This window comes from Micropterus dolomieu, linkage group LG15 (assembly GCF_021292245.1).
Source record: "Micropterus dolomieu isolate WLL.071019.BEF.003 ecotype Adirondacks linkage group LG15, ASM2129224v1, whole genome shotgun sequence".
In the NCBI taxonomy this organism is placed as follows: domain Eukaryota; kingdom Metazoa; phylum Chordata; class Actinopteri; order Centrarchiformes; family Centrarchidae; genus Micropterus; species Micropterus dolomieu.
Window position 1 is genome coordinate 24,241,201 of NC_060164.1, and position 20,705 is coordinate 24,261,905.

Here is a 20,705-nt window from a genome sequence, read left to right on the forward strand (position 1 = left end):
ACAGCGATTCATCTTTTATTGAGAGGGGAAGCTTCCATAAATACGTCACCCTTGTTCTCTGGGGTTTTAAAGCTCAAACTGTAACCCAGCTTAAAATAAACAAAGGATACCCACAATAACAACAACAACAACTAAAAATGTAGTGTGGGACATAACTTCCGCTCTTTTTTTCAGAATTATTTCAGAGGGAAGTGTTTTTTGTTGACAAGGAATTATATTTTCAGATTTCCCCTAAACCGCTGTGCTCTGCTGACAAAGGTTTAACAAAGGTTGACTGATGGTGACAATATGACAATATTTCAATACATATGCTTCAATATAATAGTCCTGATAGTCCTTTATTTAAAATAGTGTGAGTTAAGGATTCATGTACCGTCCAATACGAAACTGATTAATCAATAAAAGGTTCAAATAGAATAAAAATGTACTTCACGTTTCATGTACTTCTCAGCATATTACATGGCTGCCTAATATTCACCATGTAATATAATGTGTTAAGGTTTTCTAGTGTTGAATCCTTGTGGTTATAAACATCCATCTTATTTCTGTGTTTTCTGTATAAATCTGAAATATGTCATTTACTCAGAATTTTCTTAGTTTTTAAAAGTATTATGAAACTTTCTACAGCAAAACAGTTACGAAGTTTAGTAGAAGAGTATATATATATATATATATATATATATATATATATATATATATATATATATATGGGTACATGGGTGCAATCCTGCATGCTTTCATCATTTATCTGCAGACTTTTTAGTAATTCAGCAAATATTTTTCTTATTTGCTCTTTAAAGATCAGGTTTCATCTCATATAATTTAATATTAAATTACTGTAAACACTGTCTCATTTTTCTGTCTCATATTGTTGTTTCCCCCATGAATCCAAGATGAAGCTTTTACTCCACCTGCATTTCAGTGTAAGAATCATGTGTTGTGTCTTCCGAGAAAAATGTCCTACTCTCTTGGTATCTATACAAATAACACTTGATACCAAGAGACTAATTAAAGCACAAAAACAAAATGAAAGGAGGATGAAAAAAAAGAGTCTTGTTCCTTACCTGAGCAGATCAATTTCATCAGCATGAACCCCTGTTCACAGTGTTTCCTATTGGCACATCTCAACAGGCAGGAAGCCAACTTCAACTGGTCTCTACCACACAGTGCTGCTATATATATAACTATAAAGAGAGAGAGAGAGAGAGAGAGAGAGAGAGGCAGATCAGCACATTAGTGAGAAGACAATGTGGGAAGCAGTCCTAAAGAGAGCAGCGAAAGACAACAAACAGCAGACAGGTAGATGGAGAATGAGAGAAATAAATGAAGAGAGTAAGAGAAGCTGTGTTGTTTTACCAAGAGAGGGAGGGAGAAAGAGGGAGGGAGGGAGCGGAGACTGATGTGCGAGTCACAACCTCCAAGCCTGGCTGTTTATAAAGCCCCCAGGCAATGTGTGTGTGTGTGTGTGTGTGTGTGAGAGAGAGAGAGAGAGAGAGAGAGAGAGAGAGAGAGAGGCAGTGAAGTGGCCACCCACGCCACCCTGTGTGTGTGTGTGTGTGACTTTGTATTTGTGTGTTCATTGCTCTTTCCGGAACATGACCACAGGGTTCAAATGTTCCAATCAATATCTGAACCACACACACAGACACACACTCAAATACATATATGCAAATACTACTGGTTTTCTACCATGGTACAATACCACAACTATTACTACAACAAATAATACTAATGCTAAATAATGTAATAATGTAAAAAAAGTAGAACACATCATGAAAACCTACACATGTAAATAAAGGTCTGCACCCTCAAACTCTCAGATGGTGTCAGGGAAGCTGGTTCTCATGCAATGTTTCATATAGATTCAAACTAACCTTTTAGTTTCTGTAAAGCAGGGAATGGTAGTGTAGTTTATAGGACTTGAACAGGGCTTAGTTTAGCATGAATCTGTTGTTGAGCCTACTCCATCTTCCAAGCCACTCTGCCCTCCCACTATACATCAAGTTGTCTGCCCAGACGTTGTCCACAACACATCCTCCATAATGCCCTGTCCCATCATCGTACCCCATACTCCCACCTCACCTACATGCAAGTGTTGCATGTAGGTGAAAAGGGGGTTCTCTCATTGATTTATACGTTTATTTCATTTTCATCACTCACTAAGGTGGTTTTTGGTGGTGTTTTCCTTGTTCTTGACTGTCTTTGTCTTCTTATCATCACCAACAGTCGGGAACCACTGTGGATGTGGGCCTGTAAAGCCCATTGAGACAGTGTATATGGTTGTGATCTTCAGAGACAAAACTGAGTTGGATAAACGTGTTTTAACTTGTCAAACACTGTCACTGTCAAGTCATGGCGATGAGATGTCATGCCTCACTAACTCTAATTCTGATAAATGACGAATGCTGTGTAAGATTTAATCCCTCACTTCCTGTTTATAGACAGAGTGTGTGCAGGAGCAAGGGTGCGTGTGTGTGACTCATGTGAACCTACGATGCATTTTGCTTTGTTGTTACATAACTGTCCCAGCTCACACAGACAGATATTACAGACAACACACTCTGGCAGCTAGACTCAACTATCTCTCTTCTCTGACACACACATATACACACAGAGTGGATTGTTCTCACCCCAGTCTTTGGCTGTTGGGGTGTGTGTGTGTATGTGTGTGTGTGTGTGTGTGTGTGTGTGTGTGTGTGTGTGTGTGAGAGAGATAGACAAAAACAGAACTCACAGGATTTGTGTCAACTCATGCATATGAACTGTTTCTAAATTATGGTAAAAAAAAGTGTTATTTTATATTATAGTAACATGTTACAGTGCTAAGGGTCTTGTGTTTTTTACTGACTTATTACATTGTTAGTCTATAATAATATAAAGAAGAGAAAAAGAGAATGTATTCAACTTGGATTTGGATTTGACCTCATATTTAAATGCGTAACTTTGCTTCATTGATACCTATGATGATATTTGCTAATTTGACAGAAAACAATTGTTTATCTGAGTTGTGTTTGTTGTTTTAGTGAAAGACTGCATTTTAAACTATGGTGTACAATATGGCTGGCTGTAGAGGCCATATTTGCTTGTATTGGTATATAAAAGTACACTGAAAAATTGATGTAATGTTCCGGGGTCTGTAATGAAGTATTTTCATTATTGTTTTGTGGTTTCTGTATTTTTAGAAGTGCCACACTCAGGAAGATCTCTCCAACAGAAGTTTTTTAAGACACATTTCAGGCTCAGGCATCACATATACACATATACGCTTTGGAAAAGCCGTGTCTACTGTACGCAAAACAGCGCTACTAACGCTTGTTAGCTACTAAGCTAGCAATGTATTTGTTTAAGGAGTTGACAGCCCCGCCGAGACAACTTCCCTAACCTCAACCATGGCATTCGTTAGTGCCTAAACCTAAATCAGTAAATATACGCATGTCGACCGGCTAACCCTAACTGCTAGCACAGTCTCCTTTGTGTTGCAACGCTATTGCAAACTGCAGCGTATCATATACACGCAAAATCGCCGCTTTGCGTACAATAGACACGGCTTTTCCAAAGCATGTATATGTGACGCATGAGATGCAATTGGGTTGGAATTTTGACTGCTGCACTGAAGTATCATTATAAGCTGATTACTGTCACCACAAACTGAGCCACATTTTAAATACAAAGGTGAAGTTTTACATGATTTAACAAGGAGAGCCACTCAATTGCACTCAAAATGATGTTTTGGGGCCATTGGATAAAGCTGTGTATTATGAGTTTTTAGGAATGTTGGAGTTATTTTATTTAACCGGCTAATAAGTTAAGTTCTGATAAAAATCTACGTATAAGCAGGAGTCATGATGGTGAAGTGTGGAAAAAGCAAAAAATTATAGAGTCAAGACAAATTTAAACAAACAACTTAAAGCATACTGCACAACACAGCTACGAATACACAAAATTAAAACACTCCCACATACAGTACTGATATACATGTCACTGCTGTGTAAAAACAAATGCACATGATTAAGGCATATAAAGGACGAATGAGAGATGAGGTGTTCAGAAGGATTTTGATTTTTTTATAGACTAGAAAATAAAAATGATGTAATTTCTCTACAGGCTTGCATTGTTCATAGTTGCCAACAGGAAGCCACTGCCAATTTCTCAAAATCACGTATAAATGTCCTTAGAGAGAGTTTGTTTGGGAGATGAAAGGCTGGACAGGCAGAGCAGAGTAAATAGGCTACTGGCCATACATACCACATGCAATCACAGAAACTCTTCTACCAGTTTGCATGCAAGACGAAGCATTTCTGGAGATGAGAGCACATAAAACTGTTTAGGCAAAGAACAACATTTGATGGGAAACAGATGAGAATGAGATGAAAATAGTAACTGTTCTCCCTAAGTAGCAAAGGCAGAAGTAATGTGACATTACTATCCTGTACAGTCACAAAACGTCTTGGGGAGGAGGTTGACCAGCCCCAAATCTTTCTGACAGAGGAAAAAAAATCTATAATCGTCACGAAATATAAATAATTTTTTCCCCCAACCACCCCCACCCTTGCTGTTGCCTGTGTGGATGTAAAGAGACTGAGGGAGCTGGAAGGGTTGGGGTCTCTTGTATACAAGCTCAGTCCATCAGTCCTCTTTTAGAGTTCTTCACACTGCAGCAGTAACAGAACTACACCAAAAAGGTAAGGTATAAACTAAAGTTAAGCTATAGTGTTTCAGGTAGAACAGCAGGGAGCACCCAAAAAAAACAGGCACACACTCCGCATGCACACACCCTGACCTCAGACCCAGATGGTCTGGGTTTACCCCCTTGTGACCTTGTCACTCCTAGAAATGCCCCTGGTTGGGAGACTGTATCCTGGGTTTGGGTTGGTTGGGTGTGTTCTGTATTTGTTTTCTGTGTTAATTCCTTTCCCTTGTGCTTTCTCTTCTCTGTAGTGTGTGTTACTTTAGTCATTTGTTTGTCAGGTTTCCTCGGAGTTATGAGTTCATCAGTGTTTCTAGTCTTGTTTTACTTTGTGTGTTCTTTGCTTTTGTTGGCTTTGTCAGCATGTCTCTTATGTCGTCTGTGTTATGTTTCATTTTGTGACATAGTTCCTTGTGTGTTTTAGTTAGCTTTACTTCCTGTTTTAGTTTGTAGTTAGTCTGCTCCTAGTGTTTCCTGTCATGTTTTAGTTGCTGTATTTAAGTGGTTGTCTGTCTTTCAGTTGTTGCCAGTGTATGTACGCTAGTTTCTACAGCAGTCTCTGTTAGTTTCTAGTTTAGTCTCAGATTTAGTCTCTTGTTCAGTTTCTTGTTTCCTGGCACCTTGTGGATCTATAGACATTCTTGTTTCACCTGCTCTGTAAGCTCATCATTGTTTGGAATAAACACCTTCAACTTACCTGCTCCATCTCCATATCTGCATTTTAGGTCCAAAAACCAGTTCAGTTTACATTCTTTTCTGTACCAACGATGTTGATTTCTTTAATTGAAGCAGGTTTTTCCTTTAACTATTTAGACGCTGGCAGCTGATTAAAAACCTTTTTTCTTAGAACATTTGGCCATTTTGGAATACTTTTGTTGTGAGTACTTGTTGAACAGATGTGATGAAATGGGAATGGGGTGGTGATGGAACTGTGGATAGTACATGCCTTTGCTGTGAGCGACCTGGGTTCAATTCCCACTGTGACACATCCACCAATGTGTCCCTAAGCAAGATACTTAACCCCTAGTTGCTCCAGAGGCATGCGACCTCTGGCATATATAGCAATTGTAAGTCGCTTTGGATAAAAGTGTCAGCTAAATGGAATGCTGTTTAAAAAACAACTTTTGTATAAGCTGGCACAAAACAATAACTGTAACACATTTTCTGAAGTGTTACACGAGTGCTGGTTGCAAAACTGCTCTAGTTGCTGTGCAGAGCTTGTAATACTGTAAAGATTAGACAAAAGCAGGCATAGATGGGGAGGGAAAAGACTGAGAGAGAGAGGGACAGGATAAGACAGAGAAACTGAGGGAGTCCGGTATTACCTGTAGCCACATCAGCACTCCATCATTTCTCCATCTTCCTTTCTGGTATTCCCTCTCTCTGATGCTCTCTCCTGCTTTGTCCCTCTCTCCCACCTCTCATCCATCTCCTCCAAGCTCTTTCTGACAGTCTATTTGGCCCACACAGCCCTGTCATCCATTCAACCTGTCAGTCCTGGCAATGGCACTAATCTCACACTGACTAGTGCTTGTACCCAGGTAGGCAGGACCAGCAGTTAAAGCTGAAATCCCATGGGTTCAATTCCAATGACAGCCGGGTCACAGAGTCGACCCCACAGTGAGAAGGTCAAAGTGTTTATTCCTTGTAACAAGATTTTCATGCAATATGCATTTACGTTACTCAATTTAAGGTACTTAGGAGTGCTTAAATGTGTTTTAAAAAAACAATTTTACAACAATTTCTTTTACAATCTGAATCTTTTGCTTGTATTTTTGGTTATCATTACTGCCAATGTTAATAAGATTTTACTTACCAGCATAGCTCAGTGAGTTGCGGGGGCGCTGCGTTACACCAGAGTGGACGAGGTAACCAAATGAACTATCAGTCTGAGTTTAAACAAGTTGCCAAGGAAACTAATATATTTGGATGTGAAAAAATTGTGGAGCAATTTATTAGCTACTGTATGTCCATCTGTGTTGTCAGTAACGTTAATGCTTGTGTGCAAAACTACCTTCAGCACAAGTTGAACTGAGAAGTGCCTCTGCAAAATTGAACAGATGTCTCAGCAAACATTTGGGTAACAAACTTCCTGTAATTTCTTTAAGAACATGACTGTTGTTTTATCCATCACCATCTTGGTTTGTTTGATGAATTTGCACAAAGCCATAGCCTGCTACAGGCACTCACTATTTACACTATAGGCAAAGATAAAAACTGTCCTATAACTTGCATACCAGAGTTATATATCCAATCTTAGCTCATTGAATTTGTTGAATTTAAAGAGTCAAACACGTTGAATAACTGTCAGGCGGAAGTCAAAGGGCTTTTTGTGGCATTGACCTTCATAGCTGAGTGGAAAGAGAAAGCGACTTAGATAACCTGTGAAAAGGCTTTGATATCCTCTGGGGGACCCAGCATTAAGACTGCATGTAGTCCTGACACTGTGAGGCTCTTTAGATCAAACTGTCAACCACTGTCACTGAAAAAGTCACAAATATTAAAACTGGAAATATGGCTTTTAACACAATGACACAGATGACCACACCTCTGCCAGCATGATAGTTTTGCCATCTAGTTTCTGTAATCCAGTTCATGCATTCTGTTTTTATCTTGACCCATATGATTTCATAATGCCACCTGCACCTGTTTGGATTTCCTGTCTTTTATAGGCCTAAATAGCTTATAACACATTGGTGGATCACATGTATACTGATCTGATAAAGTAACACTGGCAGCATTCATCTCTGCACTGTTACTGTATGGTTCTAAGGCTTCTGTACTTCACTGCTGAAACAAGAGAGTTAAAGTGTGTGGGAGGAAAGCCTGGGAGGAAAGCTGAGATGAGCCTATCTGAAAATCACTATAACATGCCTACAATAGTCCTAAAGGGAACTACAGTGTGTTTGTGGTAATAGTAAATTTGCTTTATGTTTAATTTTCCCTAACGGTACCCCTGTGAAATTCTTGGATGAAGATGTTTTTAAATGAATTAACAAGTTATTTTCTAATCTCCTATGCATAAACAATGTATGAAAATTCAATAACTTAAGTATGGGGAGTTGTTGGACAGTGTGTTTCTGTGTCTTTACTGAGTTTGTGCTCTTGTTTCCCTCCTGTGTCACATCATCCATCAAAAATTGCCCATAGGTAATGCACTGGATTGAGATCTGATGTCTGCAAAAGAAAGTTTCACACCCATAAAGGATTAATTGACCCCTCATGCCCTGTATGTATCTATTATGTTTCTACACTCATTTATTCAAGTAGCTCCAATTTAGATCCTTTACCTAAGTAAGAAATTCTAATGCATACATTTATAAGGACTCACTTCAAAGTAAAACTCCTGCATTCTTAAGTAAACATATGTTTAGTCTGCAAAATGTTGGCACAATACCAGTAAAAAGTAAAAGATCTCATTAGGCAGCAAATTTTCTGTTGCAAGTGTTATCATATATCAATTAATGGGTTGTTATTACTGGTGCATTAATAGCAGATGGAGGTGGAGGTAATGTTAACTACTTAATTTATATTATCATAGGCTAGCTGAATCTGTAAGAATTCATTATATATCATAAGCTGATGAGATTTATCTAAGAAGAAACAGGTACTTTAGTAGCCTAAATTTATAACATGCCACCACTGAATTAGCTTGACCTACACCGTTTTGCTAATCTCCTGTTTGTGCACCAACATTACATAGGGCCTAATATCATTGTAATGCTGTAGGAGGTATAAATACTATGAAGATAAGGTCAGCATAAACTCATTCTTGAGTACCAAAGAAATAAACTACAATCTTACCTCCCTATAACTCCCTAGTGTTGCACTTCTGTAACAGCCTGTAGTTTTATGCTCACCAGAGAGAGAGTTTAAACAGGGATGGGGGGAGGGGGGGGGGAGAAAGGAGAGAGAGAGAGAGAGAGAGATTTTAGAATGCTTACCTGCAAAAATGTAGAAATGTTTCCAAACGCTAGCACGAGTCCTTTCATCAGCTCCTTAATGTCGCTTCACATCGCCGACAACAGCAGCAACAACATCCCAGTCTGATCATACAGTCCGATGATGTGTGTGTTCTCTCTCTCTCTCTCTCTCTCTCTCTCTCTCTCTCTCTCTCTCTCTCTCTCTCTCTCTCGGGACTCGGCCCACCTCCCCAGAATAGCGCTTCGTTAAACTCTTGGTGATACCCGAGATTTACCCGCACGATGATCAACACTGAGCAGGGAAGCGCTCCGATCTTCCGAGCATCCTCCTCCGAGCGGTCCCGTCCTCACAACCGAATAATCCTGATCATCATCACCACTGTCACCGTTCTCCAAACCCGCAGAGCTTTTATTATTGTTCCTTTTTCCCTCTAGGAACATCCCTCCGTCGATGGCATCATCATCTTCATTAGCTCTAATCTGCTTTTCTCTCCCGCATCGTCATTATCATCTTCGTCCGACTCTGTCCTCGCGGCTTCCTCACCGTGTCTCTGTCCCGTTGCTCGGCTCTGCAGCCCAGTAAGTGTGTCATGCCGATGACAGCTAGGAAATCCCTCACCAAAAACAAACCGTGATGCTCTGAGAAATTAGTGCAAAGATTTAATGTGCAGAAATCACCCCGGAACTACACATTAAATGTTCTTTAAACTCTTTAAATCACAACAAAATCCCACATATCTATAGCCTATATTAAGTTTGGTTGCAGGTTAGCCCCATAAACACAGTTATGTGTAAGGACGTTTTAACATTATAGTGATCGAATAATGAAAAAGTATATTTTGGGATGTTATTGTGACTGCAGAATAGCCGATATTAAAGACAATAGAGTTTTCTCTTCTTTGTGTCAACAAAGAAGAAACCCAGGTTGGCATGGAAGAAGTTGACTGGCCTGCACAAAGCTTTGACCTCACTGAAGACCATCATCCCATACTTTTGAGATGAACTGGAACACCAACTGTGAGCCAGGCCACATCGTCCAACATCAGTGGCAGACCTCACTAATGCTGTTATTGGTCAATAGGATCCAATCCCTTCCGCCAGGTTCCAAAATCTGGCAGAGAGCCTGAAACCAGAGGAGCGGAGGCTGTTATAGCATAACCCATTAGATTAGACTTTATTGTCCCATGAGGGAATTTCTTTTTTACAGCACTGTACATCGCCAATCAACATTCACCATTATCCTCCTCACATGTCTTTCCCAGCAAATGCACAGCACAAACAGCACACATACAACAACCACAACACACAGGATAGGTGAGAGCGATACTCATAGTGTCCTCTTAGAGACACCTTGTTTAGGGCAGCTATGACTGGGGGTACCAGGCTTTTGCCAAACGAGCCCATCTGCACCTTTAATTGACTCCCCCCTGGCTTTCATGTTAGTTTTTTTGCACCTGTTAGAGCAGGTCAAATTACAACTTACTTACTAAATACTTGTACTGTATACGGCCATAATAAATTGATGGCTGAATTCCATTTAGTTGCTTTGGGAAACATTTAAAAAACTTTTAAAAAGTTAAACATCAGACATCCTAATATAGCCTACTGCTAAAATTTAACTTTTCAAAAATCATGCCATGTTTCAGCATAAGCATAAAACATCATCTGAAAATCACGTTTGCCTGGATATCAGGGAACAGATTTAATAAATTATTATTTACTTCTATTTTAAAAATCAAAATCAAAATTTCTTAGAACAGAGTGCAGTTTTTAATTCACCACAAAATCAGCCAAAAACTCCACATGAATGGAAATGATTCAGGGTGTATTTCATGCTTTAAACCACAGTGTGGCGACAGAGCATTGCCAGTTTTTAGCCAGTTATCAGTTTTGCTTTTTTAGGTTGTGCAGCCTTCTCCCTTTGTTGATTAATATATGATGTATTATCTAATTTCTAATTCACATAATGGGTATCAGAGATGGCAATTAACATTTTAAGCCACAAAGTAAAACTCAAAAAACAGACCTGTCACAAATAGACTCTTAGGTAGAGAGTTGTGGCAAAATGTTGTCCAGAAAACTCTCACTGCATTTCACATTTGCAATTTTAAATCATTTAACGATGTATTCACATCTAAAAGGTGCTAAGACGTAAACATACCACTGTCAAATCTCAGCAGATCAAAGAAATGGTGATTTGTATTCAGGTATAGCAGACTAGTTTGTGTAAATACATGATTTTTTATTTTTTTCAATGAACAATCATATGGCTCCAGGCCACCTGTTCTAAACTTTCCTCTTTACACTGGATATGGATAAAACCTACCCTTTTGGTGTGCCGCACAAAGCAAAAAGGGGCAAACAAGGAGAATGAGAGGATGGGGAAAGGGGATATCCTCGTCTTGGCATTGTTGTGAAGTATTTATTGCTCAGTCAAACAGTCAAAGTGGCAGTCTTTGTTGAAATCACCTTTTGTGTATATGTTTTACTTGACATTACAGCAGCTCAGTCTTCGGTGTTGTGCTACAAAACCCCAACATCTCCCAGCAAATTAGATACCACTGTATCTCTTTGTTTTCCCGAACAGGTTCCAACAAACACTAAGTGAGATGTTGGACCTCTGCGTTGACATCTGTAACATCACTTGCTTCTGTAGCGGTTGTTTTGAACTCAGGTTTGTTTGTCAGCGTATCCGTGGGGTGTTTGATGCAGCTTTGCTTTTGTGATGGTTGACTGCAGTGCTTCTCAAACCAGGAATGAGGACCAGGCCTCGTTCCAGTGGGCGTCCATATGGGAATGGTACTGGTACGTTTGAGTAATCCTGCTCTACCGCGACTTGCACATAGGAAGCTAAACCCCCAAATCTCGCAATGCCACGTTCTACCTTCATAGCTACATGCCACTCTGACAAAGACTAAAACATCTGCTTTACAGACCAACTGAGGACATGAAACAAAAGACACCCAAAGGCAAATCCTGATACACAGCTCGAGGCCAGAACCTGTGAGCCACAGTGTTTAGTCTGTAGATGTTTGTGTTACACCACAGTGAAATATTTGCACAGACACCCCAACGAAAACAGTTTTTCCTCTCCTGTAACAACAATAGGGACAGAGGTTTTATTTATGAGATTTTATCGAAAGATGTGGGCAAGGAGACAAGTAGGAAGCTGGTAGAAACAGCATCAGTTTGTCTCTGACAATGGATACATTCTTCGTGTTGAATTGGACAGAGAGACTGATTCAACTGAATCTTTAAACCTTACTTTTCTTGTTTAAACCCATTTAAAATTATTCTGACTTCTTGTTAGTATTCCAACATTTACAAAGATCCCAAATACTGTGCATCAGGTGTAATTATAGCTAAATGTGAATCAAATTATGCAAGATAAAGTATCAAGAGTTTTGCATTTACTGAAATGGACTATAAAACAGAAATGTCTTGTGTTTAATATTTCACTCTCTTTATGTGGCATTTCTCTACAGTGTACAAAATGTTTTCCCCCTTGATGTATTGAGAACATTTTTTTGGATGCATCAAAGACTCAAGACCTCATTTTTATGGCTGCAGTATCATATTTCTGTAGTAAAAAGATATGATCGTCTTCAAATTAGGTGATGAGACTACAAAAGAGAATAGCAGGTTGGAAATATTCCACCCTAAAACCCTACAAATATCAAACATCTGATGTTGTAGTGTGCATAGGTTACTGTGCCACTCTCTCACATTCATCCCTGCTGTTTATCAATCTAACAGAAAAAAACATAACAGCTCCTGACAAGACGCAGAGTATTCTCTAACTGGATTACATGTAGCAGTCATGTAAACAGCTACCCGTATCAACTCCTTTTGCATGTAAACACACACTGCAGCCCACTTCGAAATTCAGACTTTCTTTGATCAGGCTTCAAAGGATTATCGATTTGCAAGTCTCCATGTAATTGTATTCAAGGATAAACCATGCCTCAGTTTAACAGTCGGGTTTTGTAGTTTGACCATAACACAATGTTTAGCATGCTGCCGCCAGCTGGTCCTGTCCCATCCTCGCCACAACTAGACCAAAGTTGAGGTGAGGTTGAGGGAGGAGGGAAGATGAGATGGAAGTATGCCTCACTCCTCTCTCGATCTTTCTTTCCTTTCAGACTCACTCCTTCCTGCAGACATCCGTCACATCTTCCAGCCATCCTCCTCACCCGAATAACTGAGTGAATCTGGTGCATGTGCAGCTCACAAGGCTCACTGAAAGCTTTTTAAAAGCATTCCTGCTCCTGATTAGGTGGTATTAGAGAGAAATATATTATGTAGTTTTGGATGTTATGGACAAACACCCAGTGTCATCTAAACACATGTAATGTGTTTTGCCTCTCTCTATTGTAAGAGTATGAAAATGCTCTCCCAGGTTGGATGAATTAGATTTTTACAGCCTACACGTCTGTCCACCTGTGCTGTGCTTGTTCTTCCCCTTTCCAGCAGTCAGGGTGGGTTGTCAGAGTAACTGGATGCACCTGAGAGTGGCCTTGGGTTTCACTGGGCAGCCATATCCTCCAAGTAAGGAAAAATCATTTCTCCATTTCTAAACAAAGTGAATCAGTGTTTCTATTGGCCAACCGAACAAATCCACTTGGTTCATCGTTAGACTACGACTCTTTTCATATCTCCACACAACATGTTATTTTCCTTCTTTAAGTTCAGTACATTTAATAGGCATTTATGATATATTGTGTGTCTCTGTGTGTACACTTGAGCCAAGGTTGTAACCTTAAGCATGCTGGAATCTGTAACTTTTCTAGATCCAACCTTTTAGCAGATATGATCGAATGCATTTAACATTGTGTTATGGTCAAACTACAAAACCCGACTGTTAAACTGAGGCATGGTTTATCATAATATAATACAATCAATGTGGTCTGAATTTGAGAGTATATTCTTGCTAGAAAAATGTCAATATCAGTTGTTTTATGCAAAAGTTGAAAAAAAAAGAGTAAACTCACTGTCCTTTCTCAGAAGAAAAGGTAGAAGTATTGTAACAAGTCTTTTTCCGAATTGTCACATGGATTGTTTTGTAAAGCAGTAAGAAAAATTTAGTTGTTGGTAATTGAGCTTCCTGACACACATGCCCGTGTATATGTGCGGTCACATATAACATTACGTTGAACAAAGCCTGAAGGTGTATGCACATCTGGTCCTATTTTCAAGTGAGATTTGTTGGCCAGATCAAAGTCACAAATGCTTCTATGTTGATATTTAAAAGTATGTGTGTGTGGGGGTGGGGGGGTTTAAGTGGGTCCCAGCAGGGCGTCAACTCAAGATGTACTGAGAGAAATTACGTCACTTTGGCATTTCCCTCATGGTTTCTCTCTCTCTCTCTCTCTCTCTTTTTACCCCTGTGATCTTGTCCACTCAGTCATGTCTTATATTCATGTCTCACATGGAAAGGATTACACGTATGGAGCTCAGACCCCTCCTACAATAATAAAACTGCATGAACCTGTGGTGAATTTACACTTGGTTTGAAAAAGAGAAAAACAGAGGATATCCTCTGGACTCACATCTGATCACATGTCAGAGATCAAGGTGAAGGAGATCAGAGCTTCGCTCACACCACCTCACAATGTGTAACAATTGACATATTGGATTATTTTACACAAAAGGATCAGAGCTGATCTTCACCAAATGGGATCTTGTGAAACCTGACTGGTGATATATAAGTTTTTTGTTTTTCAGATCCATGTCAGCTCTCAAACTTCATATTTTATTGGTGAAAATCTGCTACAAATTACATACCTGACCGGACCTATTGCGGGGTTAATGTAAGCAAATTCCACTCTCTCATTTTATGGGCATGAGAGGTGATTTTTCTAATAACAGCACATGATGTCATTGTTTTTCAATCAACCTTAAAATCTAAATCCCTACAAACATTTGTTTTGTAACTGAATATTTTTACTTTGTAAGAAAATATTTTAAATATTTTCTTATTCACTTTTTCTTTTTAGTTGTCCTCCTTAGCTTGATGAGGGGGAAAAGAGAATTTTCCTGGTCATACTGGTCTCATAGCCATTAAATTAAGTAGTTTGATTCATAAAAACATCAAAACTGATTTCTTGTGTCGTAGAACTTCAAAACACCAATCACAAGACAACAAAACTTATTTGAGTGTTTATTTTTATTCTACACTTACAAAAATGTCAGGTAATAAAAAGTAGTTGCTATACACCATAAAAACAATATAGAAAACATTGTGTTCGCCATCAAAAAATTAATTACATTTTTTTTAAAGAATAAAGGCACATTTTGCTCCCTTGAAAACCCTTGCTGTATTTACACAAGAAGAAAATGTTTTCTATGTGGTTGCTATTTTTTTTATAGGTTTAACACCCATTTTTGTATGTACAAGGATACAATCACAAGCACACACGTGAACACAAACAGAAGATCACATATTCAGTCGGGCAGTCACTCGTACATCAAAGACTACTCTCTTTCATTTTCAAGAAAATCAACTTATTGTTCCTTTTTACAGCAATAGAAAAATGAGATCATGTCAAGGTTAACATCTTCTAAATACAGTAATTGAGGCAAAATATAAACAAGGTGAGGCCAGAGAAAACAAAATCACTATTACTGTAGGCACATTTTTTTAATATATACATTTCACTCAAAGAATGCTCCGTCATGAACAGATGGCATATGAGATGACGTTGTATCACTTAAAGGTCTGGTTTGTCAAGCAAGCATATTAATACGTATGGGGTGTTTGTTTCTTGACATAAGATTGAACAACTTTTTTTGTGTGTGCCTGAATCCCAACCTGAGAGATTTATTTTCACTGTCTGGATCCTAAGCAATTCACCATTTGATAAAGGAGGCAAATGCTCTCAAACAACCATTGATGGCCAACAAATAAAAATAAAATATCTTCCGGATAACTCAACAAAATGGCATCACTGTTACATAGTGGATTATGGAGATACATTTGAGAATACAGGAATCCTTATGAATTTGTTAATGTTGTGTAATAGCTGATGAGTCATTGTGTAATTACAGCATACATGACATTTACTAAATGAGTGTTTTAAATGGTGGGCGGAAAGAAACAAATTTCAGTTTCATTCGAAAACAACATGCCCAAGTCATTATGTTGCCAGCACACGAACAAATATGACACTTTTAAAGGAATCACATCAACCTTGTCTAAACACATGCTTCATATTTTGGTGTTTAACGACTGAGGGTCTATAATTATTCTTTTAGATGTGGAAATGTATATATGTATGTTTTTACATACAGTTTTAGAACAGAACCAAACAAGTGGAAAAAAAAATTGGCAGACATCTACCTCTCCAAATGTCACAGATTTTCCCGCAGCAAACACAACACTTATTGCTGTTATGAAAGTAGATAACGGAGCACCTCCGTATGCTACATGCTGCTGATTTCAACAACAAAGTTTTTGTTCATGTAGGCCTACCCATTTAAAAAAAAAAAAAGCTATAATCAATGATAACGGTGATAACACAATATAAGTAGAAAAACAAATCAGTACTGTTTCCTTGAAAGAAACAGGTCTGACATGACAGGACAAAAAATTCTTCCTTTCAAACTAAGATGGCAGCCAGAAAAGTAAGCCACTGTTTGTTCAATTAATGTTAGACATTATAAAACCGGTAAAAAAAAACTCTTTATTTTGGATTGGATTTTGCAAATGTCTTCAGCAGTAATAGGAGCTGTCACAAGCCTCACCAAGATTTTTAAACATTGTCTTTTCATTTGTTTTTGACAAGAAAAATGGTCTACTTGTGATCCAAATGTAAACATCAGTGCACGCTTTTTAGAAATGTAAAAATGATAACATAAGAGGCATAAACAGAGGCTAAAGGTCCTTCCAATTATTTTAATAAACATTTTCTTTTTCTGCCACTTGGAGCCACTAAAGTTAGGAGTTGCCTATCGTGAATCAAAGATTCACCTGTGAGTAATCTTTATTGATTTCTGAATGCTGTGTTCAGCTTTGTTTCATAAAGATACGAGGGTAACAGGATGTTAACTCCGCTTTCATGTGTCTCAGCGTTTCATCACACACATCTTTGCTCTGAAGTGTTTTTGCTCAGCTGGAAAAGTCATCTCTGCTCTACATTGTTCTCTCCATCTTACTTTCTTGTTAACCCCCTCATCCTATGTTTCTCCTTGCCTTGCTCCCTTTTCCTCTCCAAAGCTGTTTCCCAGGCCGGGCTAACGGGAAGTGAGCACAATGTGTTGGCTCACAGGAGATAACGCAGACAGGAAGGGGCGGGCGCAACGCCCCAGATGGACAGGAAGTTGACTCCACTGTTTGGTTTAGCTGATTAGAGGACGGAGAGAGAGCGGAGAGATATGACGCAGTAAACAAGGAGAGCAGGAGAACGAGAGAAAGACTGAGAGTGAGGTGGAAGAGCTGGCTACTCTAAGTATTATGACCCTAACAGGAAAGCATTCTTAGGGCTTCCAGCTATTGTATCCATCGTTTATCAAATGGCATTCCACACAGGCCAGAGTTTTAATAAACAAGTTCAGGTCCAAGCAAAACAAAATAAACAGGAGAATAAATAAACTATATTCTCTAAACTGGAAAGAAAAAATGTAATTTAAAAAACTAAAAGGACAGTCCTGAAGACACATGGCTGTGTCTTCAGCAGAGGGGAACAGGGCACAGCATTGTATTTAAATATTGCATAGTCAACTAGACTATTTTAATGGGGATGGGCACCATTTTACAATAAAGCAAACTGATCCATAAGTTCTTACTAATGACAGTGAGGGACATTTTACCTTTGTGGCCTATGGCTCTCTAACTGGAAAAGCCATGATTTAACTTCAGAGTCTTAATTTATACAATAAGCCAAAATGTCTGTGGTTATTGTTTAAATGGTACTGAGTCACTGATAAATAGTTTTGGCCAGCCAAACAGTTCGTGGCAGCACTTGTTCCTGATTACTTAAAGAGCTACTAAAGAGCGAGTAGACAGCATATCCTCAACATTATGAGAGGATATACAGTACAGCGACCAAAGGGATCTTTCACTTACAACAAATAGGCGCCAATGACCTGACAGCCCAAATTAATTACGAAAATTATCCATGTGGCAACTAATTTGACCTCTGAAACTAAATGTTTATGAGTTTCTCTGCTATTTTATATCACTGTAAATTGAATATCTTTGGGTTTTGCATTTGTCACACAAAACAAGCAGCAACATGGGCTCTATGCAGATCGATATACAATAACAACAATCATTAGTTGCAGCCTGAATACATAAAAAGTCATAGTATGGCTCCAAGGAGTGCATTTTTACTGTATGGTTCTGTGTGGACTATCCTGTTTATAATGTGACCACATGCTAAAATACAAGCGTCATGTATCCTTATTTAGGGATAACACACTCTTTAAGATGGAAACTAAATCAACAGATGGACAAACTGTAGCCTATATGACTAAAAGAAGTAGACTTTTCATATTAATAGTAATGACTGACAAATCAATAAGCCTTTCTAACTTTTCCTCATTGTAAGATGGCACAGACTTCATTTAAGAAGTAGTTTATTTATGAATAATCAGTAGAGTGCCTTTTTTAATAAATATCCTAAAATTCATCAAAAGAGCATCACATTTTTGGATCAGAGAGTGAATGAACGACAGTAGCCAAAAAGGATGAGAGGTTAAAGTTATTCAAGCCACCTCAGAGCCATCACAACTGCCCAACTAGCTCCTTTTGCCACTCTGGGTTTCCTGAGTTCTCTGAATGACTTTTGTCCTAGTGGGCCTCAGAGAATTGGGCTTTCATCTCAACAATAACCATGATGATATGTTCTGTCAAATAAACCCTGGAAACACACTATAATTCTGTCTGAGCAGCAGTAGTGCCATTTCCTTTTCTTTCTGCCTGTCTGTCTATTGTCTTTTATCTCCTCAGACAAAATTACTCACTTTGAAAATGACTCTTCATTCAGTTCAGATGTTTCAGAATACACAAAGAGGGGAAAGAACAGAAGAACAGTGCTAAATATCAGGAACTTTTGATGCACCTTATCTGACCATTTTCTTGACCCTGTTAACAAACACCTGATGATGTGTCAAGACAGGAAATTAAGTAAATCTGTAACTATATGCAATGAAACAAAATAACCCACTGGACATTACAGACTGATCAATGCTCTGAGTTTTCCAGTGTTGAACCTTCCTTTAAAGGCATTCCTTTTTAGTATTTCAGATAAAGCTCACAAAACTGGCATCTCGCTGTGATCAAACAATTCAAACCTCTTTGAGTTAAAACTCTTGTGGCTGCTCAAAGTTTTTCACCTCAAACAATAAGCCCCTCAAGCAATCATATTTACAAATCAAATCATCATCTTCAGATCAAAAATAATCGTGTGTGTGGCCCTTTTGTCAAATATAAAAAAACACATCAAAGTTAGCAGAGATAACAGGCCCTCAGTAACAGACGGAAGAAGACAGAAAAATATGGTAAAAATCTCAGATCAGCAATGACTTGCTCTGACATGCACCATTTTGCATCACCAGTAGGACAGAAATAAACACATTTTAAACCATTTAAGTAAAATTCTAATATTAGTCAATATACTTAAATGAGCTCATATCCAGATGATGAGTTGATGTCTTTTAATATAAGACAAATAATGCATACTGTTGAAATATTGTTTCTGTGGTAAATATGGGCTTTGTGCCCTGTTCAGTTGTCCCAATTTAGTTTATTAATATATTAAGAAATAGGCATTAGTGGTAGGTGAATATGTAGATGAATAAAGGTGCACAGAAATGACTAATTTTAGAGGAGACCAGATACAAACTGTTACCTGTAACACAGTTACAAAAACGGGGATGCAAAAAGGTGCTGCATAAAGGAGCTGAGACATGAAATGACTGTAAAAGGACACAAAGCATTTGAATAACTGTTTAACATCGCTGGCCAGCAGTGAACTGATTAACCCATCAGTTATCCATTGATGTATGTGATACACTCACTGTCACCAACAATCAATCCTCTTGAACATCTGTGAAACACTTTAGTCCTCTCCTCATCCTATGGCATCATGTCATGGTGTTACTTAAGAAATCTTTCCAGCATCTCATTGGAGGAGGCAAAAGGGAACCATGTCATCAAAAAATGAACCTCCAAAAACTCCTCAACTTCAACTTCCTGGAGTTTGATGAAGCTCTTATTTACTATTTAATTAATGGTGGTGAACAGACTGGGGAGGCTCGACATACTAACGGACTCACTGAATTACAATTAATAACAAAAGTTAGTTGTTACACTGGACATAAGAGCTCCCTGATTCTGTTTTCAGAAGCTAGAGAAGTCGTTGGAGAACACGGTGGTCTGCTAGATCGGATCTCCTTGTCTCCTTGTAAAATGGACAGCATCAAAGCCTGTTTCTGTATGTGTGTGTGTGTGTGTGTGTGTGTGTATTTACTGCATGCTTTTGGTTTTGTGTGAGTGTATTTTATGGCTGTTTCTGATGTTTGTGTGTGTGTGTATTTTGGCATCATTTATGCTTATTAGCAGACGGTCTCCATCAGTATTGATGGTAATAGTCAGGTCCATCCACACCGTACAGCTCGGCCAGGGTCTTGAACCTCGGCCCCCAGTCGTTCAGGAAGTCATAATCCAAGTTCGAATCAGTGGACGAACTGTCCAGAGAGCTCAGACTTCCCGCTAAAGACTCTGGTCCCTCGTAGCCATAGATGTGGAGAGTGTCGTACGGGAAGCCATCTCTGTCGTGATCCGCCTCGTCTTTCTTCACCTCGATCATCACGGCCATGTCACCCTTACATGCAGTGGGTTGAGAGTGGTGAGGGGGTTTCTGGACCATGGCATACAGAGAGGGGTGGGGGTGGTGGTCCGGGTGACGGAGTAGGGAGCCATCGTGGCAAGCAGAAGAGAGGATTGAGACATCATAGCTAAAAGAAAGGAACACTGTGTTAGCTTACAAAGAGCTGGTTAACTCATCTAAGAATGGGATCATGGGGCCATGAGCTGAGTTGTTTTTATTCATAATTAAATGTTTCCAGGGGGTCATTTTCACATTAACCATGTC

The 20,705-nt window shown here is 38.8% G+C and overlaps 2 protein-coding genes across 7 annotated transcripts in view; both read right to left on the bottom strand.

The window, feature by feature from the left end:
- bean1 (brain expressed, associated with NEDD4, 1) overlaps positions 1–9,142 on the bottom strand; it is a 58,904-nt gene extending 49,762 nt beyond the window's left edge. Inside the window, exons 1-4 of one of the 6 annotated variants that reach the window (XM_046071046.1) lie at positions 8,632–9,142; positions 7,780–7,864; positions 4,246–4,298; positions 1,065–1,184 (exon numbers count right to left, since the gene is read on the bottom strand). In XM_046071046.1, the coding sequence (XP_045927002.1) occupies positions 1,065–1,184; positions 4,246–4,282 (157 nt within the window). In that variant the 5' untranslated portion in view covers positions 4,283–4,298; positions 7,780–7,864; positions 8,632–9,142. Of the gene's footprint in view, positions 1–1,064; positions 1,185–4,245; positions 4,299–6,012; positions 6,275–6,503; positions 7,681–7,779; positions 7,865–8,631 lie in introns of those variants that run through there. The other 5 variants (XM_046071048.1, XM_046071045.1, XM_046071049.1 and 2 more) reach the window with 5 other exon arrangements.
- Positions 9,143–14,757: 5,615 nt separating this feature from the next.
- The window catches only part of cdh5 (cadherin 5), a 35,824-nt gene continuing 29,876 nt past the window's right edge, over positions 14,758–20,705 (bottom strand). The window contains exon 15 of the mRNA XM_046070655.1: positions 14,758–20,568. Within this exon, the coding sequence (XP_045926611.1) occupies positions 20,184–20,568 (385 nt within the window). The 3' untranslated portion in view covers positions 14,758–20,183. The remainder of the gene's footprint in view (positions 20,569–20,705) is intronic.